Raw genomic sequence first — 24,468 nt, 5'->3', positions numbered from 1 at the left:
TTTTTGAAATTATTTGTAGCAAAGAGAAATCACTAAAAAACAAACGCATTAAAAAGTAAATCTAAAAAGAGCTGCTTTAAGATTGACAGCCTATTCTGTACTTGTTTGTAACGGTCACTAATAACACAGTACACATTGGTTCTATTTGTAAACGTCTGCATTCAACGACAGAGTCATGTGGCATTAACAAAGCCATAGTCTGTGACATACAGTAGTGAATAACCACGAAACATTTTATTTACTAATACGAACAATTGCAAAATAAAAATGAAAACACAACCAAATTTCACGAAGATTTTTTTGCTCGAGATAATTTGCGGTTCCTCAGTAAAATATTATATGTAATGGAACATGCTATATACTAAAGCAAATTAGGAGTTATCTACGTACAAATAAACTTTTATAACGTCATTCAAGCGAGTGTTTCATCAACAGGCAGCATCGATAGTAAAATGAGTGATCAGAAAACAAATGTGGAAGAAAAACCTTTAAAAGATAATAAAAATGAATTTAAAACCAAAACGATGTATGAGAAAATATGTTATATCAAATGTAACGTCACTGTTGAACCAATATTCGCTGGACTAGTTATAGGATCTATGCTTTCTAGAATAGCCATACAAAATCTTAATTTGGATAAAACGTGCAGAGTGAAAAAAGATTATGGGGATGTTATTTGCGATGCACTTATTGTAAGAAAAGGTAACCATACTGAAGAAGAAGGAGAAATACAGAAGATTATATCTCAAATCGAAACGTGGAGGAGCATAATACAGACTGCAGTGCCTACCTTGCTTGTGATTTTCATGGGTGCTTGGAGTGATAGGACAGGAAATAGGAAGATTTGCATTCTCTTACCAGTGGCAGGAGAGATCTTGGTTTGCGCAAGCAATATTCTGAGCACTTACTTTTTCGACGAGATTCCTGTAGAAGTGACGATGTTGCTTGAATCTGTATTCCCTGCTATTACTGGTGGATGGGTCATGATGTATCTTGGAGTCTTCAGCTACATAAGTGACATTACGACGGCAGAATGCAGGACTTTCAGGGTTGGCTTAGCTAATCTTTGCATGACGTGTGGTGTTCTCGTTGGCACTTCGTTAAGTGGATTCCTCTTGAGGTTTGGAGGATACTATGGAGTATTTCTTACAACTGGAATCATACAATTAGCTATTGCTGCATATGGATGCATGTATTTAAAGAAAAATACTAAACCTGATCAAGATTCAAATGAGAAGGTACCTATTTTTTTAAGAAATACTGATATAAGTATTTTACTGTTCTACAAAAAGAGAAAAAGTTTCGTTCAACTGTTAGTCTCTTTGTTTTTATTTTGCAGAAGGACCCTATAACAGCCAAATACCTTATAACGGTGCAGAAGGAGACAGCTTCAGTTGTAATCAGAAAACGGGAGGGCAATGTCAGGCTGAAGATCATATTAACGCTCATAGTTGTAGCGATGGCTTATGGCCCGAACCATGGTAAGATTAAGGTCCTTTTATATCTACAGCGTTAACTAACAACTGATAGGTATGCACACCCCTACTTCACCGCCCTTGATCATACATTGGGTTCCACCCGCATACGCGAAAATTAGTCTTTTAATACTCTTAAATACTATTTAAAATACCTAGTAAAGTTTGAGCCCTTGGAAAAATAGATTAAACATAGTGTTATCCGAAATAATAGCAAATTCCACTAGGAGTTTAGTAGGTGCGGCTAGATCGTCACTAATCTTGTAGGTATGGAAAACATCGGCATTTGAATATTTTTAGATACTTATATTGATTTTTCATTTATTTATTAGACCTCTAAATTATGAGGTACTGTCCTCAGCTTTCTAAACGCCAAAGGATTAGGTGTACCGCGATGAAGTGTAGGTACCATTCACGGTACAGCTACTGACATGATAATATCATGAAACTATGGTACCTATTGTATTCGATTACGTGCGTGATACACTTGATAATATGCTACTTCCTCTAGTTAGTAATTTGTTCTGGTTTAATAAGTGACCTTGATGATGCGATCCATTTGTGCTTATGTTCCTTCACAATCTAGACTACAGAAAAAAAATGAAGTTTCCAATATAGTTTTTGTTACCAGTGCAGTAAACAAAAATCTCATCAATATTATATCTACCCACTTGAAATCTGGAGGATTTAGTTTTTTGTATTGATTAAACTCGTATATTTTTTGCACTTCGATACCTACGGTTAGTTTACTGCATTGATAAAATAATAATAACATAGTTACGATCAATTTTATTCCCTACCATAGATCCATAGGTAAAACATAAGATATAAAGAAGAATGTTATGAAACTTTAATGACAAAGATCGGTGACCAGCGAAACTCCTTATTTCAACATTTTATATCCTTGCAATTAATAGGTGGCAGATGTTTTTTTTTATTATTGAATAATCATTATTTAAAAGTTTTAGTCTAATTTATAAGTAGAGGTCGCAGTCTAATCTTTTGCGTTAATTACTTACAGGTGAATCTAAAGTGTTATATCTGTTTCTGCGCTACCGTCTCAATTGGGATGCAGTAAAGTACAGCATTTATTCTACGTGCAACATCATCACGCATTCTATAGGTAAGCAGGATTAATTTACAACTTTTAAGCGAATGATACCGGCTGAGATGGGCGGGGCACCTTGAAAGGATGCCGAATAAGAGGGCAGCAAAAGTAATGACAAGGTGAACGCCGCAACAAAAAAGACCGCATGGCAGGCCTAAGAAGCGTTGGATGGATTGTGTAGAGGAAGAAGGAAGAAGAAGAAGGTCGCCAGGCACTACAACAACTGGAGGAAGATTGTGGAGGAGGCCAAGACCCACAAAGGGTTGTAGCGCCAACGGAAGTAAGAAGTAAGTAAGATACCGGTGATGATGTTCATGGACGCCCTGCCAGAAACAGGTGGATTGTGCTTGTTATATTCATTCCGCCCAGAGGGCCTCCCGCGAACCACGTTCGACGTGTTGCCTCTCTGTCGCACTTGTAAATTCGTACGTAAGTTTAACAGGAACGCAAGACGTTGAACGTGGTTCGCGGTAGGCCCTCTGTTTCCTTCAGAGCTGAAAGTAACTGTTCCTGTCCTGAGGCATTCTCACACTGTTTTTTTTTCTGCATCTTTAGTGTGTTGATACTCCTTAGTTCAAGCTCATCAGACATACATCAGCTGCACAGAAGGAAGAAAGAAAGAATAGATAAACTGATTTGCATCCACACAAAGAAAATTGCAAAAAGTTTCAGGTTAATAATTTTACACTGCACCGCTCATTTCCAGCATATTCCTAGCTAGTGACAACCGATCATATACATAATATACAAATACGAAATATAAATTAAATTTTAAATTAACTAAATAAAAGCAAGTATAAAAATAACAATAAAAGAGCATATAAAGAGCATGTAAAGTCGTTTGCTGCTTCAAATAATGTAATTTTATTAAGGCCCAGTAAGTTCGTGTTCTTCTCTCACTACTCTCACTGAGCATAAGCGTGAGCGAGATGGAAATGCGTGCCCGGGAGCGAGGATATCACGTTTTTTAATTTAAATTTTTTGTACGGTTAAATAAATAAAAAAATAATCGATACGTTCCCTCAAACACGATATTGTGGATTTTTAGAAGCAATTTTCATATTTTTAGCTTTTCTGCATAATTTGTTACAATTTTTTAAAGTGTATTTTAGACCTATGTTCGTGATTCTTTTCCATGGAGCGAAAGTCAAAAACTCAGTATTCGAATTGGTGCAGTCCCGTGAGAAAGGCCTCGTGATTGCTAATTAAATTTATGGCAGTCGTATTGTGATCCAAAAAAGCGCTATAATTTTTTGAAAACTTCACTTTCTGAGCCTACTGCACCTCAAGATAATAGGGTATTCTAGAATTTTTATAAATAATATTAGTCGATCTGGCTTATTTTGAGGATCAAATGACTGTATGAGACCCATTGTCTTAAAGCAATACAAAAGTCACAAATGATGATCAAAGTCTGGGTCCCGCACTTTACTGACGAAACGCTTCTTACAAAATGACATTACATCGTGACGTCAGCATGTAACGACGCTACCGCTTAGAAGTTAAAAGCCGTGGAAAACAAGGAAATTGCGATTTTGTTGGTAAGGAATCGAATGGTACCATTATTTTTTTTCCTATTTGGAAGTTTAAAAAAAAATATTTATTTATTTATGTATTTATTTATTAAATCCCCTTTTTTTTAGTTCCCAATTTATTGTGATATATTGCTCATTTTCTATCTATTTAACTAGATTTAATTATAAAATTCAACATGTGGAAAATACCCTATTGCTTTTCCCAGGAGCTTTGTTCTCGATCAGCGTGTTCAGTAAGCGGTGGGGCTGGGATGACTCTGTGCTCTGCCTCATATCCATCGTCAGCAAGATGGTCGGCTCCATGTTCATTGCATTTGTCGCCACTGATTTCCAAATGTTTATGGGTAAGTTTGTTATCACTCCATAGTCCATAATGCAAATTATTTATTTTTAAAGCAGGTGATAAGGCAATTGCTGTATTAAGAAGCGAGCATTTGCTACGAGTATTACAGTCAAGTCAATTATAATGTATTATTCAAAACGGCACAATCGGATGTGTTCTGTAACATGAGCAAATACCTAATTTAAGCATAGATTTTACTCCTCAAACGATGACACTTTTGTTCAATAACTTCTAAAAATTATGAAGTCTTTAGATTTCCTATTTTTCGTATAAATTAAATAGGTATTATCTTCAATGTACGCCGTCATCAGTGTAATTGACGTTGCTGGTCACGCTTTAAACGTAACAAAATCCGCAATAAAATGCATCTTTGATTTTTTTTTTGTGTGCTACAAATCAAAATACGTTATTTTTAAAAATCGCTAAACAAAATATGTTGGTCAGTTTGAGTACAGCCTACAGTTAATTTTTTTGCTCGTGTTACAGGCGACTCCCGGTATATAAATATAGAAAAAACTTTTATAAAAAAAAGATAAACCGACTTCAAAAAGGATGAAATAAAATATTATCCTTTTTAGGGTTCCGTGTTTAAGTATATGCGTTACCAACTGATATGTTTGAAGTCGGTGCCAAGCCAAATTTTAAACCATATATTCATAGGGATTTTGGTGCAATTCGATAAAGATGCGGCTATATAAGTATGTACGTTGGATTACCTAATGCAGCGTACTACGTAGGCGAACAACACGCGAATGCGAAGCGGCGCGGCACGGCGCCTTAATTAATCCTTTGATACCTATATAGAAGTGTCCTACGTGGGCGATCTCGTTGCAAACGCGAACGAATTGGGCCGGCCGCGCCGTGCCGCGTCGCTTCGCTTCGTGTTGGCGAGTGTTCGCCCATGTAAGACGCAGCGTTACACGACGACAATGAACGAACTTCCTGTACACCTCAGAACAGAACACACGGTTGAACCTTCTTGGCGCAGTTCGTACCATGCTTGTCGGCACGTTAGTGTAAATCTAATACGTTTTGTCGTCGTATTTTTTTAAAGAGTATTTCTTACTAATTCTTAAACAGTCATAGCACGCAAGTGTGGGATTGGGACTGAGTTATTTTCTGTCGCTTATCCAGAGGACTACATTTCAAAATATAAAACAATTCAAGGAACCTTCATGCAAAATTTCAGCTAAAGCGGTTCAGTTGTTTAGCCATGAAAAGGTAGCAAAGAGGCAGACATAATTGCTTTCACGTTTATAACATTTGTACAGTTGTAATGGGATTTATAGACATAAAGCTGATTATTTTTGACTGGTATTGTTACTACTTGGAGTACTTGGCTTGGCACCGACTTCAAACATATCAGTTGGTAACGCATATACTTAAACACCGAAACCTAAAAAGGATAATATTTTATTTCATCCTTTTTGAAGTCGGTTTATCTTTTTTTTATAAAAGTTTTTATTTTTCCATTTTTAGTTTTAAGACACTGTTAAGAGCGTGACGCATGAATGAAAAACATAATCATGTTTATCTGTAAATTCGTAAACTTTATTAAATAATCAGAATTTTCCTCGAGTCCGTCTGGGAAATCATTCCTGTCAGTAAATCCATTCTCCGCCCCGCCACTGACCCAATCCCTCAAACCCCCCGATCACTCAACCTCACAGCACATCAACCCCTGATCACTGAACCCCTCGACCCTAAACCACCAACCCTTCAACCGCCATTCCCCGACCCCTAACCCCAGACCCCTAAACTCCTAACCCTAACGCCCTCAGTCTCCGACCCATCAACTCACCTCCCCTCAACCCCCAACCTCAAACCCCCCAAACACTAATACCCTCTACCTTCACCTCTCAGTCTCTTTGGTTGTTTCCAACACTACCTACATCAAAAATAATACACATACGAGGGAAGTTATCAGTAGCCTTACCACGAGTTTGACATTGATATATTCGCTATCGTGTGCGTAACTTACTGTTTATGCATCTCGCTCGTACTGGCGTATTAGTGTACAAAGTAAGTTACGAAGAATATTTAGTGCCAAACTCGTGGTTAGGCTACAGTTGCACTACATCAAATTGGTGGTATTGGTGAGGAAATGCTTGAGTTACTTTAGAAAACACCGAAATTACCATACACGTGCCTTTAAAAATTGAGGTGTTCCCTCAATTCCTCACGGATTCCATCATCAGATCAAAACCAAAAATATTACGAAAACACCTTGGAGAGGCAACTTCTTTCAAACAGAAAAAGAATAACTTAAATCGGATCATGGGTGCCGGAGTAATCGCTGAAATCATTATCATCAAAACAATCATCATCATCAGCTCCACTTCATCAAATTGGTGGTTTTCTAGAAAAAATGATCAAGTTGCTTAAGAAAACGACCAAATCACCATACATGTGCCTTTAAAAATTGAGGAGTTCTCTCAATTCCTCATGGATCCCATCATCAGAACAGCACCAGATTAATGTGGAACCACCTTGGTGGTAGTTCCTTTCAAACAAAAAAAGAATTGTTCAAGTCGGACCACGGGTCTCGGAGTAATCGCTGAACATCCTACATTAAAAAAATCATCATCACTATCTTCAAAATAATCATCATCATCAGGTCCACTTCATCAAATTGGTCGTTTTCGAGAGAAAATGCTCAAGTTGCTTATGAAAACACCCAAATCACCATACATGTGCCTTTAAAAATTGAGGAGTTCCCTCAATTCCTCAGGGATCCCATCATCAGATCAGAACCAGATTAATATGGGACCAACTTGGAAGTAGCTCCTTTCGAACAAAAAAAGAATTACTCAAATCGGACCACGGGTCTCGGAATAATCGGTGAACATACATAAAAAAAAAAAAAAAACAAAAAAAAATAGCCACAACCGAATACAGAACCTCCTCCTTCTATGAAATTGAAGTCGGTTAAAAATACATCTATTTTTATGATTAAAAAGCGTATTCTGATTGTAATAACAGGCTATGCATTTGATCTGGATTTGATAATCTCTTCAACCAGAAACATCACTTCTGACACTGAGAGATCATGTCCATAAAAAACTCCAGATCAGACTCATAACCCAATTAAAATACGCCTCTAGTTCGATTGTAGTAGTTTTTTTTGTTGAGCTTTAAAATTGTACATAATATAACCCCTGAACATATCCTTTCACTATTTTAAAAATAATAAAATTTATCATGCACAAACAATAACAATTTTATTGAATTTAGAAAATTGGTAATTTGTTTTGTTCCTTAGTTTCTAAATTTATTTTATTTTTATTTTTGTGTTACAGTTCCACTGGTTGAGGTACTAAACGCCACGACGTTTACATCATTAAGATCAATGGCTTCAAAATTAGTACCCAGTCAAGAAATGGGTAAGGATTTCTGAAAACATTTTATATTAATATACAATTTAATATTAATACGCGTAAAAGGAAAAACACTTAATTATCTAGACGGGGTTATACATAGACAGAAATAGTAGTTTATATGACTGCTACATAACGAGAGGCATTAAAATACGAGTGTGGGTTTATGAAACGAATGAAATGCCCGGTAGGGATTTCTCAAAATTAACAATTCATACAAATTTTATAAAATCTCGTTTTAATTATCACCTCTTGCGGCTCTTGCTAATATTTGACAATGTTATTATCATAGCTCAAAAAACTACTAAACGAGAGAACAAGAAATGTGGTTTTCCATCAGAGAGTGGTCCTTATGCTTCTCCTTTCTATCAGAATTTCTGTTGGAACATCCGATACAACAGACCTTATTGCACTTGAAGCATTAAGGACCCTTCTGTGATGAAAAGCCACAAATTGTCGAATTAATTTTTTTTGGAGAATACCTGTACGCTGGGGGCATACTCGAGCATTTTGAAGTTTTCTTTTAATTTTGTAGTAAAGTGGAGTTCAATAGAAATGGCAAATAATGTATGCAGACCAAATTACCTCAATTTCTTGGTAATTTCGCACTTTTTTTTGGACAACCATATTTCATCTATAGTTTATATACTTAAATCTGTTATTTATATCAATTACTAGTTAAAATATATGTTAATTATAAATATTTCAATGAAAACAACCATCGTAAAACTTTTAGGTTGTACTTACGTCAAACGTTAACAAAATATTATTTGTCATTTGAACTCCAATATATTATTATATTATTTGGTCGTGCTTTATTTGTTTGCATATCTTGACTTCTTTTTCTTGAGGTGCCTCTCCAACTAAGTGAAGGTTAGCAGTCAGCTCCGTATATTTTAGAGAGAGATAGAGATAGAGATCTTTATTTGTTTTTTTTTTGTTAGTTCTTGGCGAGGCTAAAGAGTTCGGCCACCCTTTTAATCCCGGTCCATTCTCGGATGTTACGCAATTACGATTTCCTTCGACCGCCATCTCCTTTTTCAAGCGACCTTTCCTATCATGATCAACTGCAAGAGTTTATATCGTGACTAGGTACTATTTAGTTGAATTCCAGTAACTAGATACATTACAATAGCAAAATCGTATCTATGATCACTAAGGAATACCTTCATGACACTGTTGTTAAAACCCCACGTTTAACAATGTCACTGGCCATTTCCAGGAAAAATGAATTCTCTCTTCAGTCTCGTGGAAACGCTGGCGGCGTTAGCGTTCGATCCCACCTACACGACGTTGTACGGGGCTACTATGAAGACATTCACCGGCGCCGTGTTCCTTTACAGTGCGTGCAACACCTTACCGGCTATATCAATATTAATGTGAGTTTTGAGAATATTAGATTGTCATATATGAGATGAGAGTAAGTCATATTTTTAGGCAAACGAATAAATGAATCGCCTGATGGTAAACAAATGCCGTCGCCCATTGACACCCGCAACACTAGGACGCTCTTTCCTTGAAAGTTTGAAGGTCGTATCGGTCCGGAAATATCGCACTGTTCATTCTACAGTTTAGCTGTGCGACTTGTGCGAGGCAGGAAGTTTCTGGAGAAACGCACAGGTGAGGACTGCCAACCGTCGAAGCGGTGAAGATGGAAATGTTGTCGTGTAAAGCGATGGCGGAAAGAAGCGGCAGGGATTAATCCAAACAATCTCTCAGAGCACTCCCCGTTACACTTACATGCGATAGAAAACGCAGAGTGAGGCTACATAGCGTAGCGACGCAGCACCAAGGAGTCAAGTCCATCTGAAGTAGGTACCTATGTTGGCAGTCGACAACGCTACTTTAAATAAGACTATGGTTATTGAATGCAGTTTGATTTGGATTAGATTCAATTGATTTTAATCTATACTGTGTAGCTCTATACGGATGACCACTCTATAGGGATAAATTTTAATGTTTGAAATGTAGGAGCCAGAGAATTGGGGTTTACTAACACTGGTTACTTGGTCAGCGCATTGAAAGTGTATTTCACCGTACTATGCCAAACTATGCCAAAATAAATAAATCACTACCCACTAGGCCAGACCGGTCGGCATAAAATAAATAACTACGCTTATACACGAATTATTTCCCCCGATTGGCAATTTTTGGTTTTCGTTTAGTAAGCAGTTACGTCTGTATTATGTAGGGTTACCTTATGAGGCTGTCGTCGCAAAATCTGTTAAAGGCTTTTGAAATGTCATCTCGAAAATATAACATGTTTTATGAGTAGGTAAAACTAATTGAAAATGAAAATAGAATTTTTTCAAAGGTTATTTTTCAAATACTTAGTATTCAAAAGGGTACTTATATTATGTAGATAAATATTCTTTTTAATTTTTTCAGATGGTTCTTCAGGCAACATCGCAAAGAAGTAAAGGAGAAAAAACCTGAAACAATAATCCAGAAACTTGATGTCATTTGTACTCCTGCACCGGAGAAATCGTAACTGGCTTCAAATTGGGACTTTTCCATTACCGATTTGTAACCACGTTTGGTAACCGGCTTCGAAACGGGAAAAATAAATCCCGGGTTGTAACTGGTTACAAAATGGGACGTTTGAATTACCGATTCGTAGCCACGGTTGTTGGAGTTAGCTGGAGTTCGTCGAACTGTTTTTTTTTTTCAAAAAACCATTTCCTTAACAACTATTACTACCTACCTATTGATATAATGTAATTTTGGATTCCCATTTTGTAGCCAGTAAAAATATTTATTTACTAAACGGTACCACTCTGGCCCAATTCGTAACTGGCTATATACAGAGAATAATTTTAGATTCCTGCTTTGTAGCGAGTTACCAAACGGTAACACGCTGGCCCAGTACGTAACCGGCTACAAACTGGGAATCTTGATTCCCATCCTGGAGCTGGTTACGAAATTTTGGTTACCAAACGGTACTAAAGGATTTTTGGTCAAAGTTATCAAACTTCTCGCTCTAAGATATCAATACGTCACGCTAGGAACTCAATATAAATGATTAAAGCTTTAGCTCTGTTATGTGGAATATTTTATTAATCCAATGAATCTGCCCCCATCACTGACACGCATCCACAAAACAGTAATCTTCGCTAGACTGTAAGTTTACCTATTATGACTTTACCTTAAATCTATTTGTCTCTGGTGCAACTTCAGTAAATCAGATATCTTTTTAGGTCCTTCATAATCCTCACAGAATTGCTTTCTGCCAAAGTGAGACAGTAATTATAACAAAGTAAAATAGTAGTAGTAGTAGTAGTAGTAAATCACTTTATTGTACAAAACAAAAATAGTATTTAGCTTCAGGGATTCTCGATGAAACATATCTTACATATATTATCTAACATATCTTATGACAGCGCAACTTTTGTCTATCGTAAGAAAGACACCATAAACATAAAACATAACATAAAATTTGGGAGGGGAAACGAAACGCAATCATCGCTTTGGGTTGGAAAAATTCGGACGGAAGCCGTGTCTCCGTGCGTCATGTACACTCTTAAAGACGGTCCGTCCAGTGAGCTACGAGCAGTAGGACTGAACTGGACTGAGGCCAGATTAGAAGAGTAGCTGAAGATAGAGGCGTGGCGCGAGTTCAAGAAGGCCCTCTGCAGCTCTGGGGTGCCTTAGGACAGGACAACAACAACGTGTCATACATGCCCATATCCAGGATTGGACGTCGCTGTTAGACCTATTGAAATACTTCGGCGATAGTTTGTAAGAGTTCACAAGAACGCGATTATAGTTGTTGGTAATAGATGGTACAATAAAACTACCAAAGCTAAAAAAGTTTCTCAAAATATATCGTGATACATACCAAACGAAAGAGCTCATTGTGAGAATCTCAAATATATATTTTTTATATTTATAATTTTAGAATAAACAATTTAGAAGTTATTCAAGAAAATAGGCAAAAAATGACCATCCCCCCCTTTATCTCCGAAACTTCTGGGTCTAAAATTTTGAAAAAAAAATACACAAAATAGATCATTACCTATAGATTACAGGAAAACCTATTAGAAATGTGCAGTCAAGCGTGAGTCGGGCTTAATAACTTAGTTTTTGATCCGACCCCTACGGGTTTTTTAAAGACATTTCACTCAGGTTTACATAAAAAATACATTCTTTAAATTGTGTAATGTACGGAACCCTTGGAACGCGAGTCCGACTCGCACTTGGCCGGTTTTTTTTAAGTAGTCAAGACTACTATAAATAAATTATAAACTGAAATAGATATCATACACTAAAGAAAAAGTGATCAAGTCCAAGTTTAGCCGCGCAAGCTGGAGACGCGGGTTCGCTTCCGCCTCGGCCACCGGTGGTGGACTTGGTCACCTTTTCTTTAGTGTCATCTATTTCAGTTTATAAGTTCTAACCAATTCGCATATTTTCCTATTATATTTATTTTTCAATTGCTCATTTTCCTGATACGTTTTCGAACCATTCGTATAATTTAGATAAGTTTTCTTATTGTACTGTAATGTCAACGGGTCAATCAGTATTAAGAGTTTTGAATGATTCCCTTTTTTTTGACACCCACCCGCTATCTTCAGTCACCCGTGAACAAGATGCATGTAACTGTTACTGCATCGAAATATCGGGAGCTCATAAACAATACAAAAGGTACTCACGGTCTTTATCCCGGTCAATATAAGTCAATCAATATTGTACAATAAAATATTTTGGTTCTGGCACGCACTGTTTTGGTCGCAGTTCACCTAACACACTCCTCCTCGCTTCGCTCGTCGTCGCACCTAACTAGGCTCTGTCAAATGACACTCTTAAGAGAGTGGCAACAAATGAAATATAGTGGAAAATTATGCAAATGGTTAGAAATCCTGTTTGGAAAATAATTTATTGAAAAATAAATATAATAGGAAAATATGCAAATTGGTTAGAGATGCCTTCGGGAAAGGAAGGTATTGAGAAAATATAAAGTGGTAAAAATGCGAATGGCAGAAATTGCAATCATGGAATTTTGAAACTTCACGCAATAAACGCATTTCATTATATTTCAACTTTTTAGCAATCACATATTATAATAAGTGGCAAAAGAATAAACAGCAGTATGATATATTTTTTATAAAGATATTTAAAATAAAATAACGTCCTGTGTCACCTGCCATAATGTAAGTTTACGGTGGAAATGCTTTGCAAATTATAAACGATTATGTTATTTCAAAAACATCCATTCATATCGTTTCAAATCATAATAACTGCCATTTCAAACAGTTATACAGGACGTTTAGTTTGTCGGCAATTTCTAAAACGACTCGCATTTCCCCGCTACGATGTACGAATAAAAAATAACGCATAAATTTATAAGCTTTGTGCTAAAAACTGAATTTGCATCAAAAAGCCATCAACGAATTATTTTCGTATAACGAATTCTAACAAAATTGGACGGGCAGTGTATGCCGTCTCTGGGGATATATGGAATATATATTTTAATAAACATTATGTGCGTTACTAATAATGATGAAAGATCATGGAAAGAATTGATAAAAAAATACTAGTCTACTCTACTACTACACTAAATATTACAACTTTACTAGGAAGCAAATTAAACTATTTTGATTAAATATTTTGATTAATGTTTTTAAGTTGTCACACTACACATAAATTGAAGAGTCTTTTCAAAAAGGTTTCTCTATGAACACCATACAAAAATAAGCCCTTTTGAAAAGACACTCCCCCAATGCCATATACTAAAGAAAAAAAAGCTTTCAAAGGCTCGAGAATTTGGGCAGCGTATCGCCGTGACCGGGTGGCCAAGAGGTTAGGTTAGGTTAGCCGCGTGGTTTTAGTGGGTACACCGTGGGCCTCATAAGCCTAGACGGGAGTCCCACATAACCAATCGGGTCACCCCCCGCACCCGGGTGGTATGCGGAATGCATTTCCCCCCCCCTTGAAAAAAAATACAATAACAAAAAACAAAAAAAAGGTTAGCCTCGTAATCTGAAGACACCGGTTGGATTCTGGCCTCGGCCATTGGAGGGCTTGGTCACATTTTCTTTAGTATATGACATCTATTACGTACAATTAATAGTAAAATTTCTGTTAAAATCAGTACAGTCGCATTAAGATAAATATGTCGGAGCGGCCGAGGTGCTCAAAGCTATCTGAACAAGCACTCTAGCGCCTTGACAATAGAGGCGCATTCAGATATTTGTGAGCACCTTGGCCGCCCCGATATATCTAATAGCGACTGCAGTTACCAGACCGAATGAGCAACTAACTAGTATTATTACAATTTCTACGATTATGCTCCAATCAGTTGGAGAACGTGCCGAACTTCTTTAGCTATGCTGCTGCTACTTATGCGACGAATGTTATTCTAATTAAGGTTTGTAATAATATAATATTGCTAATATATGATGAGAAGAATGCTACTCCAAATACAATGACATCCATTCCAGTACCTTTATACGACAAAAGCACGCTACGTCAAATTAAGCCGAAAATGGGCGATCTGCGGAAATAATTCGTGTAGTTTTGAAAATTGGTACAGTTATACCTTGTGGTGTACAGATGAATATACTAAAAGTCCTCGGGGGTGGGGGGTTAGCTAAGGGTGTGGGGGGGGGGGGGGTTGAAGGTACCTTTTTTACACGACTGCCCAAAAAGTGTAATGTTTTTCAGATTTTTGCTCATATCTCGAATATCTGTACGAAAAGCATTATAATTACTTCGGACAAAAGATTCTACATAAAATTTTCGACAAATTAGGTCATATTCATTTTTACTCTACGATTAATACTTTACGAGGTACAGGTTGTTTAAATTAATAAAGAGATAAAAAATAGACGATTTAAGAAAACGTCGTTTTTTCGTAGTTGTTCATCATAACTCAAATGTTTAGTTTACAATAAGCAAGCTTAGTCACCTGCTGACCAATTATGAAAATAAACGGCCAACATCATGTCGGGCCATGCTCAGTGTAGTTCCGTAGTTACCCATCCGTCAAATTATACTTTTTGCAAAAACTCAAAAACGGCTTAACCGATCAGATTGGCTTGGGATTGGTCTTTCATGAAATTCTTTACAAAGCTCTACTTTCACGATTTTTTCCATATTTTTTGGACTCGTAGTTCAAAAGTTAGAGGGGGACTCACAAACATTATTTTTTCTTTCATAGCGATTTTTTCCGGAAATATCACGTTTATCAAAAAAATGTTTTAAAGACTCATATTTATTTTAAAAGACCTATCCAATGACACCCCACACTATAGGGTTGAAGCGAAAAAGAAAAAAACATCCCCACTTCTCGACCATGGTCTAACTTTTGAACCATGGGTCCAAAAAATATGAAAAAAATCTTGAAAGTAAAGCTTATTAAAGACTTTCAAGGAAAACTACAGCAAACATGATCGGTTAAGCCATTTTTGAGTTTTTGCAAAAAGTATATTTTGCCGGGCGGGTAACTACGGAAGTACGAAACCATACACTGAGCATGACCCGACATGCTCTTGGCCGGTTTATTTTTATTTTTTATCAGCAGGTGACTCAATTTGCTTATTCTATACTAAAAATTTCAGTTATGATGAACAACTACGAAGAAACGACGTTTTCTTATGTCGTCTATTTTTCATCTCTTTGTCAACTTAAACAGCCTGTAGCTCCTAAAGTATTGATCGTAGAGTAAAAATAAATATAACCTAATTTGTATAAAATTTTATGTAGAAAGTTTTGTTCGAAGTGATTATAATGCTATTCGTACAGATATTCGAGATACGAGCAAAAATCTGAAAAAATATACCTTCACCCCCCCCCCCCCCTACACCCCCCACCCCCGAGGACTTTTAGTATGTTCATCTGGACACCACAAGGTACAACTATACCAATTTTCAAAACCACGAATTATTTCCGCAGATTTCTTTAATTTTCTTGGGTTACTATCAATTAGGACAAGGTTGTGGCAGGACAAGGAAAACCGGAATACGTGAAGATCACGCATAATGGAAAGCCAATTAATAATCAGTAAAAGTACTGACTATGTAATATATATAATATATCTATTTATTATAGAAAACACATTTACATGACATTACAGTGTATAAAAAAAATGGAATTAAACAATAAACTACAAAACTAACTAAAATATTTTTGATTATAGATAGTTGTTTTCGGTAGCCAAAGTTGTACTTTATAACTTACTAGTCGAAATGGTCCCGCTGCACCTTAACTGGACATTAGGCATTATGTAGCAGTCACATTAACTATTATAACAAACCAACCGCAAATATTGTTCATGTAACTAATATAAACACACTTTTGAAAATAATCGTTACGTCTTCCGACGGGGCGGTATCACATATATTATAAAGATCGAGAATGCGAAGTTGTTTGCTTATTATATTCCAAAAACGGATTCAATGAGTTACTTGCGATGTACCTATTTTAAGTAATTCTGACAACATAGGTACTATATTTTCAGAAAAAACATATTATTTAAATTCTAACCTAAAAATAAAAGCGTATAAGTCGCGTGTCGCTAAAAATGTAACTTGATATTTTTTCTAATAGATTAGCTCTCTCACGGATCTGCAATCGTAGGCATCATCAGTTACTACTTTTAATCCAAAGCAACAGTTAGCATGACCACAGTACAAACAAAAAAGTAGTTACTCTCCAAATAAAATTTTGTATGCATCTATAAATTGAATACTTTAAGGAAGCGCACAGTAAAGGTTCCATGTGAGACAAATCTAGAGAGATTTAAAGATTTACTAAGTTAAGCGCGTGTATAAATGTGCACAGGAGCAATTATAAACTCTAAACTTCCCCCCTATTTCACCTTATTTAATAGCAGAATAAAGTGGCATTGGAAATGGGGACTGCGCCATAAACGCAGCAAATGACCTTATCTTTACGTCTAATTTTTCTACTGTTGCAAAGGGTATCAGACCCGAGTAAATACTCCGAATTAAAATTTCAGCTTGATAACCACGCGTTCCTGAGAAAAAGGATCTTCGCAGACGGACAGATGGCCGACAAAGTCATCCTTTAAGGGCGTCTGTTTTTTGTTCCGTATAAAACGGAACCCTAAAAATTAACCATTTCACATTTGTTTAATGTTATTTGATGTGACTAGCACGAGTATGTAAACGCTTTGGTATAACACTGTAATGCTTATATATGCTTAATAAATGAAATGAAATGAATTTCTATAACTAAGTCGCATCGCATTCGAAGTTCGAATTTCGAACTTGTATTTTTTATTTGAAGACCTACTTTTCTATTTCTACTATGTCCGCAATGTCCGCATCAAACCTGTTTGAACATCAAGCGTTACACAACCACCAGTCGACGTCGATACGGCTTACTGCAACGTACGCAATTTTAGTGTCATAAGAAAAAAGTAATATTGGAAATGTAAAAATGTAAGTAATCTTTTTTTACCGCACTAGGGGAGAAATAAACTAGCTGTACAAAGATGGGATTCTCAGCAAGCAAAAGTCTATACCAGGCGTAAATGCTCCGATTTTGAAAGGTTTGGTGTAGTCCGGCAAGAAATTGTTGAAAATTATTGAGGGCGCCACTTCCTACGTAACTGTCACATTTTTGACGTAAAATGCTTAAACATGGCAACAATTTAGTATGGATTTTTTGTAAGTTCCATTTTATTTAATTTCTACTGTTTTATGTCACACTCTTCATGAAAGTAGCCAAGCCTTACCTGGAATTACCAAATCTCAGAAGTTAGTCGGAAAGTCTGTTGGACGCTGCGTAATCTCTACAAATTTAAGAATTTGTAGGTACCAAAAAACTACTAGTGCAGGCTCTAGTTTTGCCAGTCATTGACTATGCGAACGTATGCATGACTAATATCTCGCAGGAATACCTCAATAAACTTGACCGTCTCATTAATAATGGCATACGAGCCTTCTACACCAGGATATCTTAAATGTAAATTCACTTTTGTCGCCCCCCGTCCAGGCTGTGAACTGCGTTCCTCCCGCTCACTCAAACTCTCCATCCCTTCTCACCGTACTGGTTTTATGTCCAACTCTTTCGCCGTTGAAGCAATCCGTCTCTGGAATTCCCTCCCTCTCTCGATTCGACAAGCCCCAAGCAAGCCTGTTTTTAAGCGTCTACTCCGCAAGCATCTTCTGTCAGAAGAATTTAAATAATGTTCTCCATCTTGTATATACTAATATGTATTAGTTTATCTTTTGTATATCATATAAGTATTAGTATTTAATCATAATTTTGTTAGTTTAGTTTATTATGTTTATATATATATATACATAATATTTGACTTTTTTTTTGGTTCTATTTCTCGTTATAATTTATGTATCTATCCTGCACCAACATTTATGTCTCTGTTTGACCTAATGGTTGACTGGTAGAGAATGCCTTTTGGCATTAAGTTCGCCATTTGTACATTCTTCTTTGCTTGTGCAATAAAGTTTAAATAAATAAAATAAATAAAGTAGCTAGTAGCCCAGTAAAGAGACGGTTTCGCAAAACATTAAATTATATTACCTGTTTTTTTTATCTATTTTATTCTTATTCGATATTTTAAGATGATATTTGCAAGAATCCTACAAACTTTTCATCCGGAAGTCAGTTTATAGGGCATTTTTTGCACAAAGTTTATGGTCGTTTTAAGTGGGTCGGGTTTAGGACATCCTAATGGATTAAGCTTAGAATAAATTTAAAAGTGGAAAAAATTACTGCCTTGGGTGAGACTTGAACTCACGGCCTCTGGATCGATACTCCAGCGCTCTGCCAACTGAGCACCAAGACCTCATCCATAGTCAGCAAATCTTCCCACTATATGGGTCTAGGGGACCCTAGCGACATCTACCGTAAGAGTGTTACACTTCTTAAACGGCCACCGGAATTCCAAGTCATATTGGAAATTCACCAGTTACGATGTGCTACCCATTCTAAATTAATTTTTAACAAGCAGAAACGTCTGCGATCGATGCTATTCCACCACACGATGATACTCCAGCGCTCTGCCAACTGAGCTGGTTGCTCAGTTGGCAGAGCGCTGGAGTATCGATCCAGAGGCCGTGAGTTCAAGTCTCACCCAAGGCAGTAATATTTCCACTTTTAAATTTATTCTAAGCTTAATAGCATCGATCGCAGACGTTTCTGCTTGTTAAAAATTAATCCTAATGGATTGTTATATTCTGTTTCGTATGTAATGCTATAATCAATATATATATCTAGTATACTAAATATTTTCACTCCCATATTAGTGTTACAGAAAGATACTCTAGCGGTTCGTTCGCTACGGCGTCGAGTCGAACCGTATTCCCAAAAATTGTTTTTGTTGATAATCATATTTTGCTCTTGAAAAGTGTTAATAGACTTTAATCACGTGAACCGTACGCTTGTTTATAACCGAAGAGGTTTTAAACTTACTTAGTCCGAATTAAGGAATTATTTTTTCCTTACTTCTGGGATATTTATTTTATCTAATGGCCATAATTAATCCTTATCACACACAAAATTAGTAAGCACCTAAATATTGCCAGTCATCATTAGTTGCACCTATTTTTGTATTGGCTTACCTACTGTAATACTAAAAACCGGCCAAGTGCGAGTCGGACTCGCGCACGAAGGGTTCCGTACCATTACGAAAAAAAAAACAGCAAAAAAATCACGTTTGTTGTATGGGAGCCCCATTTAAATATTTATATTATTCTGTTTTGACTGTTTGTTGTTATAGCGGCAACAGAAATACATTATCTGTGAAAATTTCAACTGTCTAGCTATCACGGTTCATGAGATACAGCCTGGTGACAGACGGACAGACGGACGGACAGACGGACAGCGGAGTCTTAATAATAGGGTCCCGTTTTTATCCTTTGGGTACGGAACCCTAAAAATGAGTGACGGATTGAACGTCATAATCGTGGCAGTCATAGGCGGCGAACGTTCCTCATTTTATTATTTTATCAACGGCTACAACTTTACCCAAATCCCATAATGCATTTTAAGCAGCTATTGTTATAGCTCAAAGTGAATTGTACAACCTTAACATCTATTATGAGTAATAAGCAGCTGCAATTTTCATTTAAGGTTCTAAATAGGCGATAAAAAGTCTTTCACGGCTCCATGTTTCCGTGTATAGCAATAGCTACTTAGATAGATAGATAGATAAACCTTTATTCAACCACAACTTACATGCTTTTGTGACACAAACAATAACAAGAGACAAAAAGAAAGTTAACAAGAGACAAAAAAAGAAAAGGCAACATATAGGTACAACTTACATGCTTTTGTGACACAAACAATAACAAGAGACAAAAGGAAAGTTAACAAGAGACAAAAAAAGAAAAGGCAACATACAACTTACATGCTTTTGTGACACAAACAATAACAAGAGACAAAAAGAAAGTTAACAAGAGACAAAAAAGAAAAGGCAACATACAATTTGACTTCTGTTTGTTGACCAAACCAGTTTTTTGTATAGATAGCTTGGAGTCTGAGTGTTTATTAAATCAAACAGTAAGCATGCCAACATTAGTTCCTGACGTGGTAGCATTTTGAGACAGTTACCGTTATTTATAAATGGAGTGACATGAGTCCGCGGGGGAATATTGTAACAGAACCTGGCACATACATTTAGGACCCTCTGAATGCAGCGCTGCGAGCGTGCCAAGAGGCAAGGCCCATATACAATAATACAGTAATTTAATTTCGATAGAATAAGGCCTTCGCATAGTCTCACTCGCAGATACACATAGACACGCATAGACTCAGAAATTCACGAACGTTGTATAAAACCTTTAGACGGTATATACAGTACCGGAATGTTTCAGCTACGTGATTTTCGAAACGGAGGTTACTATCCATTAAATCCATACTTAACTCTCTTGTATCACTTACAGTCGAAAAGAGAAGTTATGAGTCACTATTATAGATAATGTAGTGGCAGACGAGCGTTATTCAATACCTTAGTACATCTTATACTGTTATTAGAGTCTTACTTATTACTTACAACCTTTTTTTACGTTGGGGAAATGCGTTTACGCATGCCACCTGGTCCGGGAGAACCAGGGGGGATGATGGATTAACCAGTGGAGGACTACCGTCTAAAACCACCAACGAGTGCCGACTCCGCCGTAGATGGAGTGCCGCAGGGTCGCTATCAGCATTCGACAGCGTGCGCCTCGGCGGGCGGCCTGCAGGCCGTGAGCATTTTGGGTGCCAGTTGGTCAGGCACCCAAGTCCTGTGAGCTTTTAACCGCAGGTACTCCCCTGGAGCCTTGCGCAGCCCAATCAAGTTACTTACAACCTAAGCCTATAGGCGACAATGCTCCCTCGTATATCGTACGCCCGGTAGCTTTCGTTTTATAATCCCTAGAAGAGGAGAAAACACGAAAATACAGTAGCGCCTGTGAGAAACGTCACGCAACATTCACCCCTCTCGTCAAATCCGTCGACTGAGTCTTCGCTCCTCAAATGGCTTTGACGAACGGGGCCGCCATAGCCCACAACTCCACCATTAACCAAACTCTCTTTAAGTTTTTCTTGTTTTAGATGTCATTTGCTGTTTTGAAATAAAGAATCATCGCTCCATAAAAATCGATACTTTTACTCAATATTGACCTAATGTTAGTTGGTCTGTCATCGCATTTTAGTTCGTGTAGCTGCCGTTGGCGCTAGTTGCATATGCTGTAATGTTCAGCCAAGGTATGGTTGGACCGGACCGGTACAATGCTATGAGTACGCTGCTTGTTTTATATAGAAAATCCTAATTTAATTTAGTCGTTATGTTGTATCTTCTTGCTGTGTAACTTTTTATTATTTAACTATTTGTTCATTGTTTAGGGCCCGTAAATAAAATATGAAAATTCGTTGATATTCAGTTTTATTATTCTAAGAAAAGATTGACAAGGCGCGCAGACTTTTTTAAAACCGCGCAGACAATCCTGCGCGGAGATGTGCGCAGCAGCTACAATTGTATGTTATTTTTGTTTTTTTTTTCTTGTCTGTTACCTTCCGTGATTCTTCTCACTTGATGGTCTCATCGGAAGATCTGCGCTGGAAGCCACCAGCAACATGCTGATATGAGGCCATTTCGTGGCACTTTAATCTTATTCTGTGTTTTATTCTATATTATGTAATGTCTCGTTTGTTTGTGCTTACGAATAAAATTCTATTCTATATTTAAAACCGGACTTCAGGTATATTGTGTAATTTTTCGGAAATAAAATGCGGTGAACCACAAATAAAAAAATATTATATTTAGATAAATATGCTCAGGATCAGAGGCCCTTTAAAATTTTGTTAGTAATACAATGGTAATACATATGTATAGTCATTGACAGTGTAATTAATTTCACAATCATAAATCCGCAGATAACGCCGGCCATTAGTGAACTAAAATAATTATTTGCTATTATTTATCCGCCATTACATTTTATTTTATTTTATTTTATTATTATTTCATTTTATTTTATTATTATTATTGTTGCGCCGTTTTGCAACCTAAGGTGATAAAAATTGGTATTACGGAGTTATAGCCGGCTATAACTCCTATTTTTAGAACATCAATAGAACCTCTGGAGTCATCTGGAGTAAACAAACGCTTATGTAGATCTTTTTTAACCCTTACATTTAGCGCCTAATGTTAGTTGGGATCCGTCGCCTACAAGACCCTATCTTGCCGGTGCAAGATAGGAAATTGCCCAACGCACGGTCAAGTAGTTTATCGATTGAATGTGTATTCAGACATTATGTAGAGACTCTACAAAACAGGCACCTGCACTGTGAGTGATAACGACCAGACAAGTGGTTGTGGTTGTTGTAATAAGGACGATAAACCTCTTGAAACAAGTGCTTTATGTTAGAAGGTAACGTTTTAATAACAAATAATAGGTACCTAAGTTTTCATCCAATAACCCACCACTTTCATCCAATAGCTTATTAAGGTAATAGGTTGAAAGTGGTGGGCTAAGTGATGCTGAGTGCAGCATCAATGGCCGCGGATAAAACAACGCGCCCAAACTATCTGCCACCCTGGAGCACTCTTCCAAATAGAGACAATATTTCTACAGTTTGCGTTCAGAAATATTTGTCACAATTTAATTGTCTTTTTGTTCATTTATTAAGCGAGGTTTAGACTAGCAAGAACTTGCATACAATTCTCATTACATTGCGATACCTGATCAAACTTTTGAATGCAGTTTACCTTGCATGCAAGTTCTTGCTAGTCTAAACCTCGCTTTAGAGTATGGTAGATACTTTTGCCGCGTAGTCTGATCCGTTACATTTGATGCTAACTGTATCTACATTTTAAATTCCATTCAGCCTCAATAGTCTACGTCCTGGCGGGTGCCGTCACTCTCAAATGTCTGACATTTGTCCCGTATACGCGAAAGAAGCAATATATTTAAAAAGTATAGGTATAATTTGACAATATAATAACGGTATAATACTCTTCCCACTGCTGAGGCTCAGACCTGGCCCAAAACGGGCTGGAAAATTCACTGCACATTTAAGTTTTTTATCGGTAGGCACTTGCCATGATTAGACCCCCGAATCAACTCAAAACACCTGAATTCATCGGCCGTACGGTTTTTGTATGTGTCGTTTTTACTTGTGGTGCGCGTGCCCCATTTATTTTCGCAATCTGGAAGTTTCTGGGGCACATTATTATTATTATGTATAGCAAGTTTATTACGAACATTTGAATCGTACGGGTAAATGAATATTGGACATGCTTCTAAAAAAAATGCATGTAGCTAATTTTAATTCAAGACCAAACAAATAAATCTATAGCTTGAAACTCCACCGGTGCAGTCGATCTCAAAGTAACTGAAATACTTAATGTAATACAAAATAAGTATATACCGCACATCATGGAGACTATATAAACGAGCCAAATCTCTATGTATGAAAAGTGTCCATCAAAAAACAGTAATTAGGCGGCGCCACCATACACCGAAATACTACCAAAAACAACCTACGTAATTTGGTCGGGTTATTTGTTGCCTTACATGGTTCATGTTATACTCATGTCCCAGAGCCTAACTAGCGCCACCGGAGAGACTAGGAACTATTATTTACAGCTGAAATGGATGGTATAGAAAGGATGCCAATCTCTTATGGCAGAATTGTTGTAAAAGTGACCGCGTTAAGCTTTTATTTGTTCCTGAGTCATGGGTGTTTTCAATGTATTTAAGTATTTATATATTACATATCGTTGTCTCAGTACCCATATCACAAGCCTCCTTGGGCTTACCGTGGGACTTAGTCAATCTGTGTAAGAATGTCCTATAATATTTATTTATATGGTGCATTTAGTTTAAAAGTGGTCAAAATTACACTGATAAGTAATAACAATTGGTATTTTTCTATGACCGCTATTCATTTCTCTTGATTATAATAATTTGTCACACATGTAAATTCTGCAAAAACAGGATATGAAATGGCGAAAAAAACTTAATAACATAGTATTTTAGAAGTTGTTTTTATGCTACAGACGGAAGTATGCGGTTTTCGCTATTAGTGATAAATACCGTCTAAATGACAGCACAAAGAGTGTTATTTTTGCAATCAGCGGCCACTTATATTAAGTGGGCGCGAGATGCATAACAAATTAACGATGTCAAATCATGAACAAATTTATAAGACTCGAATG

The 24,468-nt window shown here is 36.8% G+C and overlaps 1 protein-coding gene across 2 annotated transcripts; it reads left to right on the top strand.

The window, feature by feature from the left end:
• Nucleotides 1-345: 345 nt before the first annotated feature.
• Nucleotides 346-10,386, top strand: LOC134742657 (probable peptidoglycan muropeptide transporter SLC46). Of its 2 annotated transcripts, none has more exons than XM_063675843.1 (7): nt 346-1,238; nt 1,343-1,481; nt 2,497-2,598; nt 4,325-4,462; nt 7,761-7,844; nt 9,061-9,217; nt 10,227-10,386. In XM_063675843.1, the coding sequence occupies exons 1-7, from the start codon at nt 453-455 to the stop codon at nt 10,327-10,329; spliced, it is 1,509 nt and encodes a 502-aa protein (XP_063531913.1). In that variant the 5' UTR covers nt 346-452; the 3' UTR covers nt 10,330-10,386. The 2 variants fall into 2 exon arrangements, with proteins under 2 accessions (XP_063531913.1, XP_063531912.1); XM_063675842.1 differs by having other exon boundaries at nt 348-1,238; nt 1,340-1,481.
• The last annotated feature ends 14,082 nt before the right edge of the window (nt 10,387-24,468 follow it).

Source organism: Cydia strobilella, chromosome 7 (assembly GCF_947568885.1).
Source record: "Cydia strobilella chromosome 7, ilCydStro3.1, whole genome shotgun sequence".
Classification (NCBI taxonomy): Eukaryota; Metazoa; Arthropoda; class Insecta; order Lepidoptera; family Tortricidae; genus Cydia; species Cydia strobilella.
The sequence above is the reverse complement of the archived record's forward strand: the minus strand, read 5'-3'. Positions and strand labels throughout refer to the sequence as shown.

Excerpts from the sequence above, each read along its gene's own strand:
- LOC134742657 (XM_063675842.1), top strand. The coding sequence starts at position 453 with ATGAGTGATCAGAAAACAAATGTGGAAGAAAAACCTTTAAAAGATAAT. Across the intron at positions 4,463-7,760 it reads TGATTTCCAAATGTTTATGG|TTCCACTGGTTGAGGTACTA; the intron begins GTAAGTTTGTTA and ends TTTGTGTTACAG. Across the intron at positions 7,845-9,060 it reads AGTACCCAGTCAAGAAATGG|GAAAAATGAATTCTCTCTTC; the intron begins GTAAGGATTTCT and ends GGCCATTTCCAG.